The sequence below is a fragment of the Pelodiscus sinensis genome, chromosome 11 (genome assembly GCF_049634645.1).
Source record: "Pelodiscus sinensis isolate JC-2024 chromosome 11, ASM4963464v1, whole genome shotgun sequence".
Classification (NCBI taxonomy): Eukaryota; Metazoa; Chordata; order Testudines; family Trionychidae; genus Pelodiscus; species Pelodiscus sinensis.
In genome coordinates, this window is record NC_134721.1 from 25,004,845 (window position 1) to 25,026,076 (window position 21,232).

The 21,232-nt window shown below is 41.3% G+C and overlaps 1 protein-coding gene across 4 annotated transcripts in view; it reads left to right on the forward strand.

The window, feature by feature from the left end:
• Positions 1–18,422, forward strand: part of EEFSEC (eukaryotic elongation factor, selenocysteine-tRNA specific) — a 210,391-nt gene extending 191,969 nt beyond the window's left edge. For 3 of the 4 annotated variants that reach the window (XM_075938809.1, XM_075938811.1, XM_006120222.4), the window contains one exon: positions 15,256–18,422. In XM_075938809.1, the coding sequence (XP_075794924.1) occupies positions 15,256–15,440 (185 nt within the window). In that variant the 3' untranslated portion in view covers positions 15,441–18,422. Of the gene's footprint in view, positions 1–7,396; positions 10,460–15,255 lie in introns of those variants that run through there. The other variant, XM_025183148.2, reaches the window with a different exon arrangement.
• The last annotated feature ends 2,810 nt before the right edge of the window (positions 18,423–21,232 follow it).

Genomic DNA, 21,232 nt, shown 5'->3' on the forward strand with positions numbered 1-21,232 from the left:
TGGCCAATTGAAGGGAAATACTTATGAGCTATGTAACTCCCCTTTCAACTTCTGCCACTTTTAACACATTCCTTCTGCAGCATTCCCATTGAAAGATAAATGTTTGAGTAATAAAGATATTTGTTTCTTTGCTGAGATATCTAATTCTGTTGCATTGGAAACTGGCTTCATCCTCTTGATGATTCTCCTTGCCAGAAAGTGCAAGACCCCAATTTTTTTTTTGTTGAATTAAGAACAGGTTTCTAGATTTCGTTTGGAACTTTCTATTCTTTCCAAAGGTAGAAACTCCACCACTGCCAAACACTTTCCCTCCAATTAAAGGCAGAGTCGAATTGTCTGACGAGGAATATGTGGTGTCAGGTATGAGTGACAGATTAGTTGGACTTATTCTGGTTGATATATGAGACTGTATTTGTCTGTTGACTTTGACTAGGCTAGGATGCCACAAACACAGAAGTGCTAGCATAATACAAATGTTTGAGAATTATTCAGCAAGAAAATAAATTTTAAGACATTGGAATCCATTCTTGTGAAGTGGACCATGCTAGGACCCAAACTTAATCAAATAAACAAAGATTTAAATGATGAGAGTGAGAGCCATATGAGATGCTGCCCTTGTGGTTTTGGTAATGAGACTAATTTATTTTTAACTTGTTTGTATATTTTGGCTGGTCATGTTACATCCCCGATAATCTAATTTTCTTTCTCCTTCAATGCTACCTTCTGCTGAGCTCACTCAAAATACCAGTCTAATTTGTGTCTTTTGCAATGCCATTCTAATTTGACTTGTGTTTTGGAACTGCCCGGAGACACTTTGCAAGTGAGGTTCAGAAGGTCAGTGGTTCATTGACGGTACCAGTGCATTAGCCCTTTCATTGTTCCTCTGATTAACAACTAGGGGTCTATATCCACAGACCTACCTTCCCTTTTGAGAACTTTTATTGACATCAGTTATGGAAATTTTTCAGGACTGGGTTCTTTATTGTGCATGGACCTCACACCAAGTACCATAATGCTAGACACTCAGGGTATGTCTACACTACCCCACTAGTTCGAACTAGCGGGGTAATGTAGGCATACCGCACTTGCAAATGAAGCCCGGGATTTGAATTTCAGACTGTACAGATAGTGTGGAATGGCTTGCTAGTTCGAACTATCTAGCCCGTGCCGCGTGTAGCCGCGCGGCACGGGGTTCAAACGAGCCGGCATTTAAAAATGGCGCCAGCTGGCTTATGCAAATGAAGCCCGGGAAATTCAAATCCCGGGCTTCATTTGCAAGTGCGGTATGCCTACATTACCACCCTAGTTCAAACTAGGGTGGTAGTGTAGACATACCCTCAGATAGTTAGACTTTAGTTAGTGTTCCTGAATTATGCATACTATAGACATTGTCTTAAAGGATTTTAGAACTTCAAAACTTCAGGAAGTGAAAGATAATTTGGCTTTGGGAACGATGTTTAGTGGAAGGTGTCATTGGAGAACATGACCAATCTTCTGCAAATTCAGTATTCAGTGAAGTAGATTGTACTGTATATTCTGATGTTGTACTTGACTAATTGTGGAACCATCAATGCTTTTAGGAGCTGGGAACAATGTGGCAGGGAAAGCAAACACAGCCTTTAATGTTCTTGTTTCCTGAGATTTTATCAAGAGTTTCACAATGTAAGGTGATTTTTCCTTAAAGTCCCAACTATCTGTGAGAATCTCCTCTACTCATGTTACTCTGTGAGACTTTCATCTTTTGATTAAAACAACAACAATAAAAAGTAAATTTCTACCCTTCTTGGCTGTGAAGAAATGGTTGAAAAAGTTAATTCTAAGGTTCCAAAATACAGTAGGTAAGAAAGAGCCCAACATATATTATTTTAAGTCTCTTTTTAAAAAATTTTTACGCCAGTCTCATGATTTTTGGATATTTGAAATTGGCAATTCTAAACCACCATGGGAATGATTTTTGAACAATCAAGGGGGCCAATTTTGCAAACTTCCATTGTCTTTTGTGGATTCTTTCTTATTAGAACACTGGTTATAATATTGACTGGACTAATATTTGCTGGGTACACAAATAGAATTAAACAAGAATGGAAAAATTATTCTTGGATATCTGGTGTATGCTAGAAGGGTGGAGCAGAGTGGCTGACTTCATGAAAATACAGTGCAGGAAAATTAGCTGGTCAAAAATACCACACAGCAATGGTAAAACCTGTGGAACATCATGATGCCTGTGCACTTCTGAGTTTTAAATTATCTGAGATGCAATTAGAGGAAATTCCTTGATCTATCAAAGACTTATTGAATCAGTTTCTTTGAATGGGTTTAACAAAATTCCTTTAATAAAAATTCATGCATCACTGATACTTATAGGCCCTAACTTTCGTAATTGCATGCAACCAGTTAAGATTTCTGAATAGTTGATTACATGCACGACTACTGTGATTGTGCATGCAAATTATGTGCTTACTCAATAATGAATATTTGGGCAGATATGTACTGTAGGCTTCATTGGTTCAAAACTGATTGTTGTGCTTGAACACCTTTCTGCTTTAATAGTGCACTGTCTTTCTCCTCTCTACTGTCTCCTGAATAAACAGAGATTAGGAATGCAGGATAAATATGGAGCAGACAGGATACCTGGGTAGGAGTTGGCTTTAGGTACATTCTCTGATTGGAAAGCTATTTTGTGCCTTCTCATGAACACCCACTTCAGCTTGAGTAGTACTGTTCAGGGAAGGCTGTAAGTTTTACTGCAATGGATCATGAGTTTGATGCTACTGTTCTTGCATGTGTCTGATTCAGTTTAGGAAGGAGCGATGTGTCATTTCATCCCAGACAGTATACAGACTGCATGGCACAATCCCACTTTATTGGATTAAGGTCAGCATTCTTTTACTTTAAAATTACAAAACCATACAGTGTACAGATTTTAAAATCTATAATAATAATATATGGCAATATACCTATCTCCTAGAACTGGAAGGGACCTTGAAAGGTCATCAAGTCCAGTCCCCTGCCTTGACAGCAGGACCAAGTACCATCTCTGACAGATTTGCCCTGATCCCTAAATGCCCCCTCAAGGATTGTGCTCACAACCCTGGGTTTAGTAGGCCAATGCTCAAACCACTGAGCTATTCCCCCCCCTCCCCCAAATCTATGAAGTGTGACCAGTTGACTGCTGTAGCAGTTCAACAAGCTTTTTCACAAGTACTCAATAAGTGGGGGAAGCTTTGTCATAAGGTTTTAATTTTAGCTGTCCTGGAAGCTAACACAAAAGTGTAACTCACACAAAGGGAGGCAAGCTTATCAGTGAATGTTGACAGAAAATAACAAATCCATGTTCCTTTTCAAATGTGCTTCTTTCAGAGGGATTTCTAGGGTGATTTGATGTACTTCAGGGGTAGGGAGAATCTTGGAAGTTTGTTTCCCCTTCCATATTTCTGTTGCACCAAATCAGGGTAGTGCAATATCTAGACATCATGTTGTTTTATAATACAAATAGTACCATGAATTGTTTGCTTGTTTGTTTGTTTTGGACGATTTCTTTGTGGAGTGGGGAACAATGAACAATTTCATGAGTTTGGGTGGGGATGTGCATGTATATTATTTTATTTATATATGTATATATAAAATGCATGTGTGTGTGTATGTGTTTGTTGTATATATAACAATTTTGTAGTTCTCAACAAATACTGAAAAAATTAAGTGCCAGCCAATAGACAGATTGTGGAAAAAGCTAAATTGAGATTATGCAAGCATAATGGTTTCTTGCTAGGAACATGTGGGCTATGATGGATGCCATAAATATTTCAAAAAAAATTATTGGGATCCTAGTGAATAAGATTTGCAACATGGGGCAAATAATCAGTGTTGTATACTCAGCAATTTTAGAGTATTTCTTTAACTGTGGCAAATATACAGTACATCCAAGAACAAACCCATTGAGTCTTGTCCTTTGTGTGGCCTGTTTTAGTACCATGTTTACATTATCCTTGCTTTTCTCATAAACATGATTGCTTGTCGGACTGAGATCCACCTTGAATGGCAACTCAGTCTGGGAAACTTCACCCAGGCACCTACAAATATGTTCAGTATTTGGCATTTCAAGGCATCATTGAGAAATCCACCAATTAAATGTGCATCGTTGATTTTGGCCCTCTGTAAAAGATAGAAATGGAAATATATTGTGGAAGCTTAAACTTTTAAAAGCCATTTTTTAGGAAATAAGACTATGAATAGTAGTAACATGGGGAAGGAGGGATAGCAAAAAATGAAATTTATTTTGCATATAACAAAAATGCAAACATTTCCAGAATCCTTTTCTGCTGAAAGTGATAGAGAAGGAATTTATAAGATATTAAGACTGAAAACTTTAGAATAACAAAACATTCTGTTACTGTTTTCTACATTCCACCCTCCCAACATTTTCTTTTCCATGTAATAATTAGTTTGAACTTTCATCTAGTTCTGCGGATCAAGTCATTTTCATACAACTTTCAGGATTTTTTTGTGTGTGCCTTAAATCTTTCTTCTAAATATTTTTGTAACAAAAAAGCCATGAATACATTATAATTTCAATTTTCATGGTGTGTGAAAGATTTCTGTACTGGGTCTTTATTGTTTTTGAAGAATTCATCACCCTAGTTAAGAAGCTTAATATAAATTAAAGAAGGTATTAAGGAACATTAAGACATCAAAATGTGGAGCGTTCTTTTCCTTTCGATTGCTCCAAATGCAAACAAGTTGAATAAAATGCAATCAAAGGGCCTGTTTAGAGAACATTGAGTGGCTTTTCTGCTGTGCTGTGGAGAACCTCTGGTAAGAGCATAATTCAAATAAAAAGGCCTTTCTTTCCTCTTCCTAATTCTCTTTGTTGTGGTGACAACAGAGTACAAGCCTGATAAAAATTTAATCACCTTATCTTTTTAAAGCAAATTGCATATTTGTTTACACACAATATACATAACATAAAAAAGAAAAAGCTGCTACCATCCCCTCCTCCCCCTATTAATCGCATTAAAGGCCCTTGCCTAGAAGTTTTTTTAAAAACAACTCTTTTAGTCTTTATTCTGAAGTCCCATTGTTCAGGATTGCTTTAAAAAAGCAGCCCGGGGAAGATGAATAGCACCCAATTTAAACTCTGGATCAGCCCTAAGTAGCCAATGCCCAGTATAAGTCAGTAGAGTTGGGCCTTAACTGGCTTTTATGGTCCCTACTCGACATCAAGAGTTGCAAGCAAGATGGGAGGATTATAGGTCCATAGATCTGGCAGGACTTTGATTTGATGCGGCTTTGTCATGAATTGCCTTTGGTTCTGTATCAAATTGTCTCACCTGAACTTGTTTTGCCTTGTATGCATTTCTGAAAGGCTGCTGTGAGATCGTGTGTATTTGTACTTGTTTGCTTTTCGTTAGGCTTCCCTGATGGAATTTAAGCCCCTTGTGTTGAGTTCAAACCACATTTCCTGTTGTAATGCTGCTTACCTTAGTGCAGAATGGAGGCATTGATTTCTTTTTGGTATTGGGGTATCGAGGCATCTGTTGGCCTATACCAGTGTGTGCTTTCATTTCAAAACACCCACACAGGAGATAAATATGATCCCAACTCAGTGCCACCGGGTATTTAAATTATGAACTCTCACAGGTCAAGTCTCCATGCACTGGGTTGGAATGATTATCCCTTAATCAGCACAGAAATTTGAGTTCTGCTATTCAGTCCATCAGAGGCAACTGCTTCCTTTCAGATATGAAAGTTGAAACATTACAGACCCTGCTAGAGTGAAACCTGGGCAAGAGTCCATCCTCATTGAGTAATTCTCGTGTTTTAAGAGACTGTCCCGACTATTCCTGACTATACAGAATTCAGTTAGTTTACACATTCATTAGAAAATAGATTTTAGTTACTACAAGACTGGCTCTTAGATATGGTTTGAGGTCCAGTGGCAAATATGTGCCTGTTTCCAGGGTTAGGAATAGTAGTGAGAGTTAAAAGACAAGAATGGGAGACATGGACAGAGCTGTGTGCACAGAATAGAATTGGCTATAGAGGAGTGTGGCCAATCAGTATTGATGTGTATTGGCAGAGTTTGGATTGTGTGATAAATTTGCCCCTCCTGCCTAATCTGTGCTTGTTCTGGCCAGGAGTTGCTCTTCCTTGTATTCATAAGAACAGTTCAACCAGAAAGAACATTTTTCTGGCTCTTGTTCACTTTTCATTTTCTTGAGCGAAGACAAGTAATGGGACTGTAACAATATGGGAGGCAGATCTTGTGCTGTGGGGAGAGAGCGGAACTCTGGCTCCATAACTGAGGTGTGTAGTCTCTAAGTAGCATGGATTTTCACATTTCAAAACCAGTTCCAGAGCTAGCTCAAGAGTGCACTAAATCTGTTAAATATTAGAAATACTGAATATTGAACCTCTTTAGCCCAGTACCCTTGGGACCTGACTGGTGCAAACCAGAGAATTTGCCAAACCATGTGAAGTCAGTATTGTCTAGCAGCTTTACCAACACTTCCACTGTTTACTGGACAATATTTATCTTGCTAATTAAAACATTTTGGCCAAAGATGTATGAGACAGCAACGATCTTTGATTAACGGAAACCACCCCAAGGTCAGGTTTACTTTAGCAAGAGTGCTCTGATCATTAAGCAGGTCCATGGAGAGTGGGAACAAATGTACATCAACAGTTGACATAATAGTGACCAATTGCTTCTGGAACAAAAAATTAAATATTCTGTTCCCAGTCTGGCTGTTTTGAATAACTTGGGATGTTTCCCAGTATGATGGTGAAGCTAGAGCTGATCAGCTAATAATTTCCTGCTGCCAAACTCGATCAGGAGTCCCTGTGGACATCAAGTTCAGCTTTACCCTTAACATTAATAGCACTGTCGTTATTTCATTTTGTTTTATTTCAGTAATATTCAGCATGGAATAGACAAGTAAATAGTGTGCAGTTAATGGACCAAACGAAAACCACTATAAACACTCTTCTTTGCCTCTCCATGTTCCTGAAAGTTAACTGGGCCTACTTCTGAAACAAGAGGATCTAATCTCTGTCCCACAGTCAACAAATAGGCACAGTATGCAACACACTGACAGTAATCAAGTATCAGATGGCCACGGATTTTTTAGCGTATAAAAACACAATCCTGTTTTGTGATCTGAAAGTGTGTGTTAACTATCTGAGTAATACAGAACTCTAAGTTGTTTCAGATCAGGGGTCTGAGTTTGGGATGGAGAAGATGCTGGGTGGGTGCTAAGGATAAAACTGCCTTTGGAATATCATTTTGGCAGCCATGACTTGTTCAAGTGGTTTATATGAGGTTTATGGAACAAAATTACCGTGTACAGTGGAGTAGATAGATGGAAAAATCTGTCCCATCTCACTGCTTTGTTTACAGGGATCACCAGAACGTAAACATCCTTCCAGACAAATCATATTTTGGTGCTGGATCCTGGCAGTTATATCCTGGACTTTTTGAGTTCGAGTTGCACACTTCAATTATTCTGCAGATTCAGCTCGCTGCCTAGAGGTGGACCAACAAACCTATGGATGAGTGGCATACTGAATGCACACTTGATAAAATGTGCTTGATCTAAGTGGTAAATTAAGTCTGGAGCTCCAGAAATCATGGAAGTTTTAGTAAATATGGTAAAAGTTTCTGGCCATGGGACTTGCAGTATTAAAACCTGAGCTCCATTTAGTAGAATGAATGCTGACTCTGCAGAGAGGATGCCGGGCTATGTACAATTAAGTCCATAAAACTCTTGCTGACCTTGAAAAGACCCCCAGCAAACTGTGGGAACTTTCAGATTGTCTTCTCTGATTTTTTTTGTGATGTCATGTAAATATGATAACTGCTTTTTAATTAAAAAAGAAAAATTAGATGGCATTTCAAATTGTGTCCATGCTACCTTAGGGACCTATTACAGTACAAATTATCCTATACTGTTTAGTGAAGCCTTATTACCACTGTGTGAACCATGAGTTACCTCTATAGGGGTGCAGGATAAGAAGGGCCCTTCTTTGAAAGTCTGGTTCTGAACATGAAAGTGACGCCAGCAATTGGAAGTAATTTGTGGAATTGTTTGATTATATTAATTATGGCACCAGCAAACAGTGCTTGGGAAACAGTTTTGTTTTCTTGAATTCTTTCTTGATTGCTAGCAGTGAAAGCCAAGATACAAAATGTGCCTTTAAGGACCGCCGGAGAGTGCAGTTCAAGCCATTGTGTAGAATTGGCACTGTGCATGAAAGGATTGTGTCCAGTTTTATGTGAGAATTTTCCAAATATGGCTGTGGCCTGAACTTCACCTAGGTCATTCTCCAGAATTAAAACAGTTTCTTTCTTCCTCATTAAGAAAGACCAACTCTTTCCCTAACAATGAAGACCACGATGAAATTCACTTGGTAATTCCAGTTCCAATATAACAGCTCTTACAATAATTTCATTCCAGAAGCCTGCACACAAGTTCACAGTTCACTCACCACTGAAATGCAGCATGCTCAGGGGTGGAACACAGCAGCATTCCGACAGTGCATAGCAAAACTATGTAACAGCTGGGGACGTGTATTGATACTGTATCTAGCAGAAACTTCAGAAGTAATTTAACTGCTGTGGGCAGAATATAATTAGCCAAGTAGATACACTGGTGAGTAGAGTTACAGTTCAGAGTGACCTAGGCAAATTGGGCAATTGGGCCAAAAGAAATCTGATGAGATTCAACAAGGACAAGTGCAGAGTCCTGCACTTAGAACTGAAGAATCCCATGCACTGCTTGGGCTGGAGACCAACTGGCTAAGTAGCAATTCTGCAGAAAAACGTGGGGATTACGGTGGATGAGAAGCTGGATATGAGTTAACTGTTGCCAAGAAGGCTAATGGTATATTGGGCTGCATTAGTATGAAGATTGGCAGCAGATGGGGTTCCAGACTGCTGCTGCTGTGGCAGCAGCTGAAGCTCCAGGCATTTTAAATCACTGTCAAAGCGCCATGCAATGTGCTCCAGGAGGCTTGTAGGGCTGTCTGGGGAGGATGGTGCACAGTGTAGTGTGCTCTGGGCAGTGCTGAAGGCTGGCTGCCCCGATCTTGCCAGTTCTATCTGAGGCCCTGCCCCTTCCAGAAACAGGGAGCCGCAACCACCCACACACCTAATCCAGGGACCTGGCAATGGCAAGTCTGTGGGCATTCATTCCTCCTGTATCTTCCCAGTGTGAGAGTTCTGGAAGGAGTTGGCTACCTGTTTGGTCTTTATTAGCCAGAACCTAAATCCTACATGAGCATATGAAGACTTGTACATGAACTAATGTACACAGCAGAGCCTTTCTTTCTTTCTCTCTCTCTCTCTCTCTCTCTCTCCCTCTCTCCCCTGTAGTTAATGTGAGAGTCTTGACATGGTATTTAAAACAGAGTAATAATAGTGAAATTTAACAAAATGCAATGATTTAGATGCTAATGTTTACATTTCCTTCTCTAACCTAGGTTAGAGTACAGTATAAATACATTTTAAATGAGGTCTGACTGGAAGACTTATGTTATATACTTGTTGGTAAAGGCAGGTTGATGGTGAGAATGAATTTGCTAAGCTTTCAGCTATCTACTATGCCTCTGAGGAGTGCCCATTAATAATATTAATATGTAGGTATTTCCCAGCAATATGGGCAAGATGCTTGTTAGAACTTTGAAGCTAAAGTCTTTTTTAACAGACCTTTTAAATTTAATCCATTAGCAACTTGGCAAAATAAAGTAATTGTCCAACAGAGGAAGGAAAAAAAATCTATTAACATTTGCTACAAATCCTAGTACAGGCAGCACTTAATTAATGGAACAGATTTCTCGCTATGTATTCAAGCTAACATAGTCATTGTTCAGGAGAGATTAGACCCTTAATGTAAGTAAGTTAAACTAGAGCTTCATCTAAAAATATCCGTCATTTCAGCTATTAAAGGACTGATGTCTTCTTCGGTGACAGATATATTTTCCTTCATTTCCTGGGTTTTGTAAAATGTAAAGTATGCATTGTGTGTAACGCGAGAAATCCACGGAGGTAGATGAAACCTAGATTGTGCCTCTCTGACTGTCTCCCTCTGCTTGCTCCTTTGTGCTGTTCTGTATCATAGAGCCTCTTCAGCCATAGACCTCCTGGCACCAGAGTGAAAAAAACAGCAACTGCCATTTGTCAGGGTATGATGCCAGCCACCTAATCTGTTTGCAAAATGAGGGCCATGGGATCTGATTAAGTAATTTAGATACCTTGCAAGTTTAATAATACCTGAGCTGCATTTGGACGGCAGCCCATGATTTCACTTGTAGGAACTGCCACTTTCTTTCAGCTCTGCTGCTTACTCTTCTTGCATATAATACCTCGTTTGAATCTGAATGGGTGTTGAGACTGGAGACAAGTAAAGTTTTTGCCTCTCCTCCCCTTGCCCCTCCCCCCTCCCCCCGGCCCAATTTTTCTGGATGCTTTAAAAAAAAAAAAAAAAAAGGCTTTTTCCCCATCTGCTGTTCTTTATACTTTGTGTGGCTCCATTATCCTTTTTTTTTTTTTAATCATTTTTACTTGAAATCAAAATTTTCAAATGTGGGTGCTTAAATTTAGGCAGTAGCCTGCATGAATGGCCTGATTTCGAAAGGTGCTGCGCACTTCAGGCTCTCAATGGGTTCTGTGAGAGTCCCAGATGCTTTGCTCATTTGGAATTATAATTGTTCTACAACTCTGAAATTCAAACAACTTACTGTCCCTGTTGTTTGATGTTAAATATTGTGATTGTACCCAGAGGCCTCGCTCATTGTGCTAAATTCTGTATAAATATAGAGGAAAGGTTCCTGAGTATGGAATGAGATAACCAGCTTCTGACATGCAAGAGAGAAAATGTTGACTACTTTTGTCATGTTTTAACCCCCCAAATTAGATATTTTTTTAATTAAAATGTCTTGTAAAAGTAATAACTTTTCTCATTTGTAATTAATAAAAAGGGGCCTTTCTGAGTGGTTTTGAATTTAAATATCTTTCTAATAGCAACAATGTTTCAGTAGCAGCAACATAATACTAGTGATGAGACTAAGAAAGGGAAACTGAGTAGTAACCAAAGTAAAACTAAACTGCATAGCTTCCTTGTCCAAATTGAGTGCCCTCTGAAAAGTAATCCGTCTCCCTGGAGAAGTACAGGAAGCACTTTAAGTTAGGGATTGCAATGAGATTGGTCAAAAAATTGGAAATGCATAAAAGGGAACATATCCTATATATGCAGGGAGCTACACTGGATCAGCTAATATTGCAATGGAAAAAACATTATTGCTGCTATTTTCAGCATTCAAAATGTGCTAGGCACTTTCCAAATGTAAAAGAAGGTACTTTCTATTAAATGATGAATTTATTTCATTTTTAATGCTGACAGGTTGTCACAATGCAAATAAATACTTTTAAAAACGTTTTTTATGTGGACAGCTCTTGGGTTTTGGTTTTATAAAAATCAGCAACAACAAAAACAATTATGCGGTGTTGTGGAAGCATATAGTATGTCACGTTTTACTGCAGGGGTCTCAAACGCACCTTAGTTTAGTGCCAGTCCTCAAATCTTTCTAATAGGCCTCTGGCAGAGTTCTGGGGTGGGTGGTGGAAGCTCTTTGCATGTTCCTCCCCCTGGACCCTGCTTTGCTGCCCTTGGGTAATTTAAAAGCCCCTAGGATTCTTGCTACCCCTACCAGCATCATAATGGGGCTAGAGTAGCTTCTGGCTGCTAGCTCCATGCCACTGCTGGCACAACCTTGTGTCCCGGGATAGGTGTGTGCAGACCCATCCAGTGCAGAGGATGGTTCCGGGTGGCTGCCCCAGGCCCCCTACTTTGGAGGGCCCTCGTGGCAGTTGTCCCAACTGTCCTATGGTTTCCCTACTCAGGTTAGCCTGCAGGGTCCTGGGTGGGCTGGGGCCAGCAGCAGTGGTTGTGGCTCCCCTGTACTCACTGTGGTGGTGGGAGCCACGAGGAAATGGCAGTGGAGCGGAGCAGAGCAGAGGCTGCTGGCTTACTCTGCTTTTCCGTGGCTCCTGCTGCTACATTGAGTTTGGGGGAGCACCACCCCTACTGCCACCCACACCAGGCCCTCAGATAATCCCTGAGGCCGCATACTTTGGGAGAGGGAGTTTGAAGGAGGGGGGTAAATTGGGGGGAGAGAATGGAGTAGGGCAGGAAGAGGCAGGGTGGAGCGGAGCCAGGGCTGGGCTTAGGGAAGGATACAGACACATACACACACCAGGGCCACAGTTCTCTCTAAGGGGCACACCTGCGCAGGCATGTGCCTACAATTTTGATTCCTGCTCACCTTAGCAGAACCGCGCAGTAGCTGCTCTGGGGTGGGGCTGCATAGTGGGCGGCTGCCCCACTCCAGGAGCAGCTGGGCAGCCACCACACAGCCTTGGAGCTAGCTTCAGCCGTTCTCCAAGGCTGGAGCTGTGGCCAGGGCAAGCCATGTGGTGGCTGCTGAAGCTGGAGTCTGGAACACGGTATTAAAAATAGCACCATGGCCCTGGCCCAGGAGCAGCTGCACCACAGCCTCAGCTCCATTCTTGACACATGGGGCAGCTGCACAATCCCTGATCCAGTAGCTGCTGTGCAGTCCCAGCTCCAGCTGCTCCCAGGGCAGGGCCTCATGGCGGACGGCTGCCCCATGTGCCAGGACTGGAGCCAGGCAATGGTACAGCTGCTCCTGGGGCAGGGCCAGGGTACTAAAAATAGCACCAAGATCCTGGCTCCAGGCCCAGGTGGAGTAGAGACAAATGCCAGGGGTCCAAGAGGAGATAACAAGGGGAAAGGGCAGACAGAGCTGGGGGAGGAAGGGGTCAGTGGGGGTGGGAGAAAGGAGGGGACAGAGCGATCCTGGGAGAGGAAGGTAGAGGGGAGGGGCAATGGGGACAAGAGGAAGGAAGAGGAGAGGAGAAGAGTTGGCGCCAGGAGAAGAGGAGGTTGAAAGGTGTGGGCACGAGGAAAGCAGGAGATGGAGCAAGTCATGTGTGATGGTGCAGAGGGATGGGAGGAGAACTGGGGTAGAGGGTGGTGAGGGAGTGGGCCCAGAGAGGAAGAGGGCAAGAGGAGCAGGTGTTGGGAGTACATGGGCAATAAGGAAATGGGGAGGCACCAGGAAGTTGCAGGAGTAAAGTAAGATGCAGGTACCAGGGGATTGTGGGGGTGAAGTAGAAGGGCAGACATGTGGAAGGGAGAGACTGGCAACACGGGAGGGAGGGAGGGCAGGTGGGTAGAGGGAGATGTTAGGAGAGAGAATGGGGAGGGGTAGCTACAGATAATCAGAGTGAGGCTAGAGGACGGGTGGGCACAGCAGGGAAGGGCGGGTTCAGGGGTCAGAGAGGATGGGGAGAGGGAGCAAGTCCCAGGAGGGCTGAGTGGAGTGAGAAGGCAGGAGCCAGGACATCAGAGGGGAGTGAGGGGTGATGGGCGGCAGGCACCAGGGGAGCAGATGGGGCAAGGGGAGGTGAGTGAGATGGCAGCAGAGGGGAAAAGGTAGAGGTTTATAAGATATTTATGATATATTTGTTAATAACTTGGGTGACTTAGTGGCCCACCTCCGAACAAGTGCACATGACCATGCTGTTGGTTCACAAGACAAAAACTCACTCCGCTCATGGATGGAAAATTTTAGCCGGAACACTGTCGAGGGCCGCAAGGACTCGTGTGGTGACAGCCACGTGTGGGCCAGATTGTGGAACTGCTTGGGCAGTAGATGGCGTGTGAACCATGAGTTTTACCGTATTATCTGACGTACTTAATTATGTCTCACATGTGCAAGGATAATCTCGTCAAACTTCTCAACCCTTGAGCAGAACTAATCTCATCACTTTTACATGAAATAAATATTGATTTTTATATCCCAATACCTGAAGATAAAAGAACTTTTTACTGGTCATTCATATACATTTCAGGAGGTCTTAGAGAACGTATGCAACGTTAATGCTGCCTGACATTTGACTTCCCCAACTTTAGGCCAGGTATTTTTAAATTATTTACTTATACAAGGGGCTCCTTTTTTCCCTTATTCCCAAATCCCTTTGTGCTTGGAGAGAGCATCTGAGTCTCCTCACTTCCCCACCATGTGGAACAGGAGAGTGGGGTACATGTTAGCGCACTATGGATCAAGGATTTGGCATTGATTTCAGAACACCAGTTACAAGAATTGAAGGGGATGGCTGACAATGTAATGGTTTTGCTGCAGCACCTGTATATTTCTCATTCTCTTGCTACAGTGGTGCCCCTTTCCCCCTACACCTCCGCCTTTTGCAGCACATTGTGAATGCCACTTGGAGCAATTTGCTGTCTGACATAGCAAGTAGAGAAGGTTCTCTGGTACTGAGTGCCCATAGTCATCTGTAAATAACCTCAAGAGGTTTCTGTAATGGGGCAAATCACATGTGTTGTAGACCTCCTGTCTCCAGTAAATCATAAGCATCTCAATCTTTTTGTCAAGCCATGATATGAGACTCCGTCTCTGAATTTCGGAATGAGGTGGGAGAAGCTGATTAAGTGTTTGAGATAAGGTTATGTGACACCACAGGTTAAAAACACCTGAACTGAAACTGGCCAAATGCCTGAGAGCTACATTTTGGAGTATGCAGACAGGTGGCACTGAATGTGCTTCTCAGAGGTAATGGACTAAAGATATTCAAGACCCTCTGCTGCCTATGGAGCTCTGCTTTTTTGGGATTTTAATTTTTTATTTGTCTTTTATGTTCTTGTGAGCTTTATCTGTGATTTTTTTGATGAGTAGGTTTTGCTTCTCAGATATAGAACAAAGTTAAATGTGACTCTTATCAATTTTTAAAAAATGCTAGCCCCAGATCCACTCACAAGAAAGGAGAGGCTGCTGGAAAACATCCATGTGGGATAAAGAGGGATGTCTGTAGAGTTAAAGGCCTAGATCAGGCAATTTGACCTGGTTTGTTAAAAATCCATCACTGTTTAGCTCTTCAGAGCTCTGGAAGGAGTCAGAATTATGGGATAACTGTACTAGGGCTTGCAAGGAACGTGGATCTGGGTTTGGGGATGCAGGCGGCTCTAGAGGATTGTGGGAAATAATTATTCAAAATTGCACTTTTGAAGGATTGTCATAATTTTAGTTGTAGCCAATAAATCCTTGAAATAAGATACATTGCATTGATCTTACTTATTCATTGTTCTCAGGTGTCCCACTTGCAATATTGAAATGCTTATAGGCAATTTTTTGTTATGAATGTTCTTGATTTTTTTTCAGGTGGACTCAAGGCAGATACAAAGGTGCTTCTCACTGTCACCTCCAAGAAGAAATCCAAGACAGGAAAGGGAGATACAGCCAAAGAGGATGAAAGCAGCAAGATTGACTCAGCCCAGCCTGTTACTATCAGCCTTCTTTTTAAAAGATATGTCTTTGATACACAGAAGAAAATGATTCAATCTTGAGAAGGCAAAACAGGTCTCCTAGCTGATGTCTGAAGTGTGCTTAAAAGGCTTACATACCAAAATGAATTTAGGTGGAACATATTTCTTGTCTGAAAATCTTGGACTTTGAAAGGTTTTTTAGCTCATTAATATCCTATAAAGGTGCCATGTCCATGGATCGAGGCTAGAAGGCCCTCCTATCCCCATGGCGGCACTTGACCTCCAGAATGTGCATGTTCTGATTTTGCTATTTGAATCTCCCTACTGTCCCTCATGGCAAGTGTCACCTATCAGTTTCTACAGTTGTGTTTTACAGTTGATAAAACATTTTACAAAAAACATTTCTAAGTTTCTTTTAATTTAAGCATTCTGCAGTAAGATGGAAAATCCAAATAAAATATTATGAGAACCAGTATGTGAACTTAGCTGAGCAAGAGGCAAAAAATACCTAGTGTAAAGGGTGAAAATTAGAATAGATGTTTTAGATTCCTTTAGATAAACTAATGTGAGGTGCCGTCTGAGAGATGAGTATGGAATTTCTGTATAAATGATTTTTATCTTGACAGTCTGCAGTGTTAGAAAATTCCCATATGCACATTATTTCAGGATCTGTATTGTTATGTTTGCTAGTCTGACTGTTCAGAACTGCTTTTCTACAATATTTCACACCGCTTTTGTGAGTCTCCAGGCTATTTATTTGATTCTTTAGGAAATTGGGAGGGTAAGCTATTCTGAGTCATTGCTAAGAAAATCTGTGCTGGAACTGCTTTAATTTTTGTGACCAAAGTGATTGTTTTGTGAGAATGAAACAAAAAGTTGTCTATTGGAAATAGTGAATGGCTTTATTTCATTAAAATAAAGATAGCAGATTGCAGTTACATTATAAGGCTTTTAAACTGGAGATTTTTAAGGTGCTTTACAAACTATTAGTGATTTAGAACGGCTCTCATAGGTGGTGGTACTTATTTCTTGTTCCACCTCGTAAAAGCTGGAGATAACAGTTCTCCAGTGTCCCTTGTTGGTTTCTTGTAAAGCATAGGCCACCCTAACACTAATACTAACAATGACTGTACACATTCAGGTTCTGTACTCTTGTGCAGAGATTGAACTAAGGATTTACACCACCAAAATGTTCACCTCTGCCATTTGATCAAAAGCAATAAACTATTTGCTGTCAGTAAGTAGTTTGGTTGTGGGGACCAGCCATCAAAATGATGTGGGGACACATGCAACAAGCCAGTATATTTCTTTAGGTCACGTCAGAGTGCTAAATAAATAACCATAACAGATCATTTGCTGTCTTGCTTGCCAAGCATTATTGATCTACCATCTACTAATAGGAATAGGGGCAGTGCCCTTTCTGCTTGTTTGGATGGCTTTTTTTTTTTTTTTTTTTTTTTAAGCATAGCGAAATGTTATAGGACTTATTTATTTGGTGATAAGGATGCACTGGAAGGGGCAAAAAACTCAATATCCAGAGGACATTTCCCACTAACCATCCTTGAGGCTGGGCAAATTTGGTGCCTAAAATAGCTTGACAGTGCCCTTTTAAATCAGATCAGAGGAAGTGCTTTGTGGAATAATCCCAAACAGTTTCTGCTGAGTGAGTGAGTCCCGGCCAAAGCTTTAGCACATCCTTTAAGATGATGGGGCACGCTTTGTGTGATCCATGAGGAATTAAGCAGGCAACTCCAGTTACAGCTTAATATGACTTGTACTGCCAGCCCTGCTGGAAAATGTATCCTATAAGGCAAAGGTCCTTGCTACCACTGTCCTCTCTCATATATGCCCCCCCACAAGGCAACCTTTCAGAAGAATATTTATTGCATTCTCTTTCTGTTAAAGAGGTGCATAAAGTTGTGTTCAAGACAGAACGGCTTTGTTTTTTTACATGTGTTCTGTCTTCTTTAAATTTTATTTGGGTATCAAATTCTATATTGCATCCTTTACTCAATACTGCCCACCCGTTTAGCATTTAAATACCATGGTGTACAGGATACTGTTAAATAGATAACACAGATAATGCCTGTGGATTGTATCAGATTAATCTAATAATTATTGGTATAATTTCAGGAAAACTCAAAAGTGAAATTTGGATCATGTGCAATTACTAAAGAATCTCTGGTAATATTTTTGTTTTGTTTTATTTACAAGTGCAGAGTTTTTAGCTCTGCTGTCCTCAACAAATACCAACCTGAGTTATTAACTGCCAATCCTAAAATACCCATGTAAACTTCAGAAGGACGTGATCTTTGTTTCTTATCCTAAACTCTTCTTTCTACTGTACTAGTATTGCTGGTTGCTGTGTTCCACACCAGAGGTGGTAGCATTTTGGTGATAGGTAAGTGATTCTTGACTGTAAAGTTTGTAAAGGACTTTTGATACATCTACGTGGAAAGTAGCCTAACTGTGCAAGATGTGTATTGTTACATAGCATTTTCTGTTGAACTTTCTGAATTCCTTTTCCGTTTCCTTGCATTTTTCAGGGCCAATCGCTTGCTCTGGAACTCGGTCCATCTGAAAACATATATGTTAGGAATACTTACTAGGTCAATAGTCTAGCTGAACAGTACTCTAGTGCTTTATAATTCTGTATTATAACCCCCTTTTGAAGTGTGTTGTCCTCTCACTTTGCTCATGCAGCAGAGCACAGTATTTTATAGGACTGAGAGTTGGCAGTATCTGCTGAGAACTGTTTTTTTCCCTTGTACGTTTAAGAGGAAAACTTAAGTGTGCCCAGGAACTTTGATTATAATGTGCTCTTACTGCAGATCTCTGACGGCTGTCCTGGGGCTGTTGGATACACATTCAGAAAAGGGTGAAGTGGTGGAACAAAATGATTATGAGAAAATCAAAGCATTTAAAGGCATTTGTAGGATGAACAGATGTTCAAACGTTCTTTTATTTGGTCTCCAGACATACTCCGAGACTTTGCTTTCATCCTGGTAATCGGTGCATTATGCTGTAATTTGTAAAAATGGCATTAAAATTTTTTTAACAGGGTCATATTGTGATCTACTGACTCTGTGTCATTAAGCCGTGAAGCTAAGGAATAGCAACTGGGGAAAGGGGTGAAATGTTGCAGAATGTACCATGCTAGCACATATTACAAGAGATACTGTACTATAATTAACATAAAAATCAAATAAAAAAATAAAAAGAGGTTTTAAGAAATTGCTGAGATTGTGCTAGAGGCTGACAAAATCCAGAAAATATTACATTCATGCTGGTGTCCAATATTTAATGCAGCAGCGTGGGTGTGAAGGAGGTGCACAAAGTTGTGTTCAAGAGAAAACAGCCTTGTTTTTTAAATATATTCTGTCTCTTTTTAGGATTTTATTTGGGTCTCAATCTGTACCCATCCCAGTTTGGGCTGTTATCCTACCACTTTCCTTAATATAATGAGGTTATACACTGTGCAACGCAATGTTAATAATGCGGTAAGTGGCATCCTTCACTTGGAGTTAAGATTAAACCAGTGATGGTTTAATAATACTGTGCTCCAGTATTGAATAGGGATGTTAAATTGCATTTAATCAGCTAATTGAATAGCCGATAGAATTTCCATCGATTAGTCGATAAGGGGGAAACTGCAGAGCCGGAGCGGGGTTGGCTCCCGGCTCTGGGAGCTAACCCTGCTGTGATTCTGCCTTTGAAATGTATTAAAAGCCTCTGAACGGCTCTTAATACATTTGAAAGGCAGAACCTAGCAGCTTTTAATACATTTAAAAACAGAGGCGAAGTGTCTGAGACCAGGTGTGAGCTGGCTCCCCCAGCACTGGCTCCTGCTCTTCCCCCTCGCCCCCGACCTTTGCTGTCTCTCTACATCTCTGTATTAAATGTCCTGTCTTCTAGATATAACTTAAAAACCCAAGTCTTGGCTAATTGTAACCAGAGAAAATCCTGCAGTTCTTTTCACTAGAGTACAGATACCTGGTATCCTGGCCAAATTCCAACATAATATAACTAGAAGATCTACCCAGTGTTGCACAGGTCCTTAATTTAATTAATTTTGTGGGTTTTTTTTTTTCATTTAAATCATTGCTCTGGGCTGGGGGTGAGGGGTTCAGTATGCAGTCTTCCCTGGAGTGAGAAGCACCTTTCCACAGCCACTGCCAATCCAATGGGCATAGCAAGTAGAGGGGTACATGTCCCCAGACTGAGACAGGTCCAGGTTTGACTGCCCCTGATTCCCTAGCCAAAGTGAGGAATGGAGCAAACTGTGCACTTCCCCTTGCTTCCTGATGAAGGAGAAGAGGCAGTAATGTTCCTTTACAAATTAGAGGGGGAGCTGCAGTCGTCCCCCCCCACCCTCCCTAAAGGGCAGTTTGGAGGTAAGACGCTCAGGGCTGGGGCAGTTCTGGGCCAGGGGAGGAGGGTGCCCCCAGCCAGCCCCTTTTGCCTGCCTAGTGATTCTCTCTTTTCTGTACAATTTTGTCTCCCCGTACACATCAAGGGGCAGCGGTGGAGGGGGTGAGCTTCAACACTTCCCACTTCTGCACAGCAAACCCTCACCTTGCTTTAAGTTATGGTAAGAGGAAGCTGCATACCAAATTTGGTAGTCCTAGCTCTTAACATTAAGGAGGAGTTATTGAACAAACAGATGGACAGACAAACTTGCTTGCTCTCAGACAATCTCTCTCAAATATATAATAGATTATGTTTTGCCTACCTAGGTTCCCTGTAGAGTCTCTTTAGAGCATTTTTTTTCTTCAGCCCTTACCTATGGTGTTCATTTAGGGTGTGTCTAGACTACATGCCTCCGTCAACATGCTAAGGAATGGTGCTAAGGAATGAACACATACATTGCTCAGAGTCTCCATAATGCAGCAATGTGAATTTCTTTTCTGCTATCACCTAGATGCACTAAGGGTACGTCTAAACTACATGCCTCCGTCAACGGAGGCATGCAGATTAGACAGATCGGCAGAGGGAAATGAAGCCGCGATTAAAATAATCGCGGCTTCATTTAAATTTAAATGGCTGCCCCGCTCTGCCGATCAGCTGTTTGTCGGCAGATCAGGGCAGTCTGGACGCGCCGCGTCGACAAAGAAGCCTTTCTTGATCGGCACAGGTAAACCTGGTTTCACGAGGCATATCTGTGCCGATCAAGAAAGGCTTCTTTGTCGACGCAGCGCGTCCAGACTGCCCCGATCTGCCGACAAACAGCTGATCGGCAGAGCGGGGCAGCCATTTAAATTTAAATGAAGCCGCGATTATTTTAATCGCAGCTTCATTTCCCTCTGCCGATCTGTCTAATCTGCATGCCTCCGTTGATGGAGGCATGTAGTTTAGACGTACCCTTAGTGCATCTAGGTGATAGCAGAAAAGAAATTCACATTGCTGCATTATGGAGACTCTGAGCAATGTATGTGTTCATTCCTTAGCACCATGCACATTATGTGCACTTTAGTGTAGTAACAGTGAGCAATCACAGGGTGGCAGACTAAAAGTGAAAGTATAGCATTACAGGAATTTGTAAGGACACTGCAGTGCCTTATAGTAGCCATGTGCCACTCCAGAGATGGCTGCATTTCAGTGATGGGAAGTCAGTCCCTATATTTACATTATGTAAAGAAATGTGGCATCTTGTGAAATGAAGGATGAAAGACACTGATTTTATTAATAGTATTCTATAACATTTTTATTTGGTTTTGTTTGTTTGCTTTTAAATAAAAAGCCTTTCAGTTCCCTGTTAGTTAAATGAGTTTAAGATCAGAAATCACAAAGACTATATAATTAGACTCAACATTTTCAAATAAATATAAACAATATTCTAAGCTACTGAACGTGGGAGAGGTAAAGTAGAGATT